General features: G+C 37.8%; 1 protein-coding gene across 1 annotated transcript; it reads left to right on the plus strand.

Annotated features, from left to right (window-relative positions):
• The first annotated feature begins 3,301 nt into the window (after positions 1-3,301).
• Positions 3,302-3,935, plus strand: LOC110026376 (protein JINGUBANG-like). Its single transcript, XM_020727289.1, has 2 exons — positions 3,302-3,449; positions 3,570-3,935. The coding sequence occupies exons 1-2, from the start codon at positions 3,302-3,304 to the stop codon at positions 3,914-3,916; spliced, it is 495 nt and encodes a 164-aa protein (XP_020582948.1). The 3' UTR covers positions 3,917-3,935.
• Positions 3,936-5,374: the final 1,439 nt, after the last annotated feature.

Below are 5,374 nucleotides of genomic sequence, written 5' to 3' on the forward strand. Positions count from 1 at the left end.
CACCATTTTCTGCCTCCCCCATAATTTTTGTAATGCAAAAAATTGCATGTCCTGTGACATCGTACCTCAAAATGGACCATCTCGAATGCTGCGGATGTCTGAAAAACGACTCATCGGGCCGACAGTTTCCATTTTAGATGTACAACTCCATTTTTTTAACCAAAAAAATTGACTACACGTCATCGCCGGCGCAACGCAAGTCACTTGAAATTTGGTCGAATTACATCATCTCGATCCTCAAATCATGATTTTTATTCTTCTAGGGTATTAGTGCTTCCCAGCATGGCTGAAATGCAAAAGTAGACGAAATATTGCCCCAAAATTACTAAAAAATGATATAACGTGTCACAAAAATAATATGCATATCATGCTGCATAATTTTCTAGCAACTCATATTTTTGAATCGGATAATATTACATGTCCTCTGACATTATACGTCATAACGGGCAATCTGAAGGGCTGTGGGGGCTCGAAAAATGTCTCGACAGATCGATGGCGTATGTCTTTAATTTGTAACTCATTTTTGAATCGAAACAATGGACTATATAGCACCGTCGGGGCAATGTACTGGTGTTTGCTTGGAATTTGACCAGACAGATCGATGGTGAACATTTTCTTATGTGCAGCCCATTTTAAACTTAAATGATACACTATACATCACCACTGGTGAAACGCACTGGCGCCCACTTCGAATTTGAGCAAATTCCATCATCTCAGCCCTCTAATTATGAATTTTATGTTAATAGGGTTTTTGTGCATCGCAGCATGGCTGAAGCAGCTCAAAGCTACACAACAAATAGTTCCAAAATTGCCAAAAAAAAAAAAAAAATGATTGACTTATCACAACATCATTTTGCATATCGCGTTGCCCCATTGTCTAGCACCTCATGTATTTGAATCAAATAGTTTTACATGTCTCTGACATTACTCCTCGTAACGGCGCATCTCATGGGCTGTGGGGATTGAAAAATGACCCGTCGAGTCGATAATGTATGTTTTTAACGTGGAACTCCATTTTTTGAATCAAAATGGTGGATTACACACTACCATTGGCGCAAGACGCAGGCGTTTGCTTGGAATTTGGCCAAATTCGATCATCTATGCCCAAAAGTTATGGCATTTATGTTTCTAAGATTTTATAAATCCCGGCATGGCTGAAACAGTGAAAAAATGTACAACACAACATCCCGAAATTGCTAATATTTGTCTTGTTTGGCTTTGATGGCCTAAACTATATGTACTCTCGATGAAGTAATTTTCATCTGAGGGAATCGAGGTGGTTCATGTATTCCTTCTGACCTTCTCTTTCTAGGAATCTTTCTGGGCAAATCAAATTCTTTGTTCCTTTCATTCTCCCTGATTATGAATTTTCAATCCTCATCGTTATTAGGCTTTGGAGGAGCTTGTTAAGAGGTTATATCCTTTGGCTGAGATGTGGTTATTGGCTAGCTCCAAAACTTAGTTAGGTTTCTTAGTTTTTGAAGATTAAGAGCATATCGCAATGAATCCTTACACAAGCGTTGGGCTATTGTTGCAAGGGCTATAGTGGGTTTCAGATCCCCGCCGTCAAGCAGCTTCTTGAAGAAATCTCATAATGAAACTTATGAGGCTTATTGAAGCCTCTGATTAGATCTCCAGAAGCACATGAGATTTATTCGACTGCTTCCATATGCTAGTAAACTGGGTGACAAATCCACTTGAACTTGCTACACCAAAAGACCTACCCGTCCACTTTTGAAGAGCCGTGAAGCTCTTTCGTTGGAACATACGACTCATTTTCTTCTTCACTCTCCAGCCTCAGAGCTAGCACTCTTCTTAGACTTATTCTTGAAATCTCTCATATGCAAATCATCGATCAAGATGATTTTGTGTGCATCCTGGTACATGATCTATAATAAGTTTTGTAGGATTCTATCCCTCTCATGCTAGTTTTTGGTACATGATCTATAATGAGTTCTGATACATGATCAAGATGATTTCATGTGCGTCCTGGTACACATTATCTATAATTAAGCGGGTTTTTGGTCTCGAGAGATAGTTGTTGGGAGGTCGGGACATCACTTCGACAAATCACTTCAACAAATGAGATTGTCATGTTATGTTTGTACCTTTCGAAAATGAGATTAGGTGCATGGAATATGTTAAACACCTGTACTGGCCCAAGAGCTTTGACCTACAGGGCCCATTATTTGCACGTCAACCTGAGGAGACTCATTTCTCACAGACACAAACATAACATAATTCTTATATACATACATATCTCATATCTGAACTTTCATATTTACATACAAAATACTTTATTCTCTTAAGATTATGAATGAAAAAGTATATTTAAGAAAAAATATTTTAGTATTATTTTTTATGTGATATCAAAATTTGAGCATTATATGTGTAAATATGAAAGTTTAGATGTGAGACCAATAAATACATTAAAATTGTGTGCTAACTTTGGACCTTTGAGGTACACTAAAATTATGAAAGATTTGCATACATACCACTCAATTCTTAAGTATTAACATGTCTAACATCTAAACCTCAATTTTTACTTATGTATCTCTCTTTTTATGTATGTAAAGTTGTAATTCTTTTTTGAAATTTAAAATAATGATAATTTTGTTGTGATATGAAAGAAATAATGTAAAAATTAAAGTATAAATATTTGATATGTAAAACAATGAAGGTGGGTGGTATCCATGTTAGTGCCCTAGAAATTAATATAAAAATTGGCAGCAGTGCGGCGGATGTCAGCGCCTGAAGGTAGGGTGAGTGAGTTGCGGCTGTAGTTGCATGTATGATTGAGGATTGGTAAGTGTAATTTTGGCGGAGAGGTTGCGCTCACTCTCCAACGCATTCCTCTCGTAACCTCTCCCTCTGCGTTCCCTGCGCAAGACCGGAAAGGAAGAGCTTTTACATTGCCCTCTATTTCTTCCCTCGAAAAACCCCCTCCTCTTCAACTAGGAAAACATGCAGCTGAGCGCGAACAATTGATTCCTTTAATCCATCAATCAACCTTTTATGTTATCATATAAATTGATTCCTGCAACATTGACTAGCGACAACAAGTAGTATTGTAATTGATCAAATGATATCTGAAATTATGCAATATTCTCGTAATGAGCCGTTGATCTCTTCGTCGGAGGACTACTCGATGACGTAGTCTTTGACTGAGAGAGGGAGGGATAGCAGCAGCTCATCATCACCAGTGTACAGGGCCAGCCAGCTGGCCCCCTACGCATCTTCCTCCTGCTCCTACTCAGACCGCTGCGGAAACCCTCTAAGCGGGGAGAGCTACCCGTGCAACATGTCCCTATGGCACCATTCCATTCTGGCCGGCCTCATCAATGGCGGCTCTTGTGTTGATTCTAGCAGCTGGTCTATGAGTTCAATCCCTAGCGCCCCAACACAAGCCGTCGTGACCTGCCTTATCGGCTCCCTGGTCCGGGAGGAAGGTCGGAATACATGAAAAAACTTATTTTTAAGCTGTAAAGCCACGTGGAATCGCATTCCACGTGGCGAATTTTTATTCGGTACCGCATGTAAGGCTTCATGCGGTGCACGTACCGAATAAAAATTCCTCGTTAAGGCCATCATTATTGCCAGCGGACACCGCATCCTGACGGGGCATCAAGACGGAAAGATCTGGGTTAGGCGGATATCCTCCAAGGATCCCGCAGCCTACAAGCGCGTAGGCGCCCTACCTCGTCTCAAAGACTTGATTAAGTGCTCCCTCAACCCATCCAACTACAAGGAGATTCGCCCCGGCTGGAGGGCTCTTTGGATTCGCCACTGCGATGTCGTGTCCTGCCTCAGCTTCTGCCAAGAGCAGGGCCTCCTCTATTCTAGTTCATGGGACCGAACCTTCAAGGTGTTGCGCATAGGCGACTCGAAGTGCCTCGAGTCCGTCGTTGCAAACTAAACTAGCAAATTAATTATGATCACGCCCCCCTTCACCTTCTCTGCTCTGAATTTCCATGCATTACACCTTCTCTGCTCTGAATTTCCTGGCTTAGCTATAAGATTTTTATGTTTTTTTCTTTTTGATGCTGGATATATATAAAAGTCTGTCGCTGTAATAAGCGACAATTATTTATCATATATCTTATAACAAATAATTAGTTGGTTAATATCTTATAATGCCAGAATTTGTTTTGTTTTTTGCTTTCTATTAAATCATATAAATTTGTCGCATAGTTTATATGCAGCAAAAACAGACCTCAAACAACTTTCAGAAAGAAAAAAAAAACATTTGGTCAAATTTACTCCGATTGATCAAAAGAGGTCTTAGATTTATGTTGAAATAATGGCAATGCAGGAGTTGATAAATTTTTTATTATTACTAATAAATTTGTTTTAAATAATTAAACTATTTGAAAAGTTGTTGTGCTGAAATGTCAATGTTAGGTAAGTCATGTGATTCGTGTGTTGTGTGGTATGTCTGGTAGGTGAAAAATAAAATGTTAAGATTAGTTTAGTTGATGAATAATGTGTTGTATTGATTATTTTTAAACTCGTATAAACACGTCATACTTTTTTGGGTTATGAATCAAATCTCAAGAAAAGTTTTGCAAGCTTCTAAATAAAATTTTATGTGAGTTTGAGAGTTGTATTTTGTGATTTTTTAAGTTTATATAAATTTTAGTTTTTTTCACAACAAAGTGATATCCGAGCATTAAAAAAAAAACAACAAGAAGAAGTAATGACAACTTCTTCAACTTAATTTGAAAGAAGAAAACTTTGACAATGATAGAAGCCAAAGAGGAAGAGGACGTGACCGAGGACATGTTCGTGGACAAGGAAAAGGAAGAAGTGAATATAATTATTCAAACAATTTCAGTAATGAAAGTAAAAGTGAAAATCAACAAACATCAAGAGGATGTGGATAAGAAAATTAATGACCATGGTATGATAAATCACAAATTAAATGCTATGATTGTAAAAAATTTGATCATTAAATAATCGATTGTTGATGTTCAAAAAAGTGAAGAAAACCAGCCTTATAAAAGATAATAGTAAAGAAGGAACTTTTTTCTTAGTATGTAAGGGCAAAGATATAAAATCAAAAAAAGAGGTTTTATCTTGATATTGATGCAAACAATCACATGTGCAGAGAATGAAGCATGCTTGTGGAGCTTAATGAAGCAATAAACAGAAATGTCTCATTTGGAGATGAATCAAAAATACCAGTAGAATAGAACATTTCCCAACATGCCTCAAAGCATGCTCAAAAGTAAGCGGATGCCCAAAAAATTTTAGGCTGCAGTTGTTGATTGTGCAGTTTACTTAATAAATTGCTCCCCTAAAAGAAGTGTACTTGAAAAAACCCCTCAAAAAGCATGGAGTGAAAGGAGACAAGAAATCTCTCATCTTAAAGTTT

Source organism: Phalaenopsis equestris, unplaced genomic scaffold (assembly GCF_001263595.1).
Source record: "Phalaenopsis equestris unplaced genomic scaffold, ASM126359v1 Scaffold000369, whole genome shotgun sequence".
Lineage (NCBI taxonomy): Eukaryota > Viridiplantae > Streptophyta > Magnoliopsida > Asparagales > Orchidaceae > Phalaenopsis > Phalaenopsis equestris.

What these genes read in the sequence shown, in the direction of transcription:
- LOC110026376 (XM_020727289.1), top strand. Translation starts at nt 3,302, where the DNA reads ATGTCCCTATGGCACCATTCCATTCTGGCCGGCCTCATCAATGGCGGC. An exon ending in CTCCCTGGTCCGGGAGGAAG is followed by an intron (nt 3,450 to 3,569) that starts GTCGGAATACAT and finishes GTACCGAATAAA; the next exon opens with AATTCCTCGTTAAGGCCATC.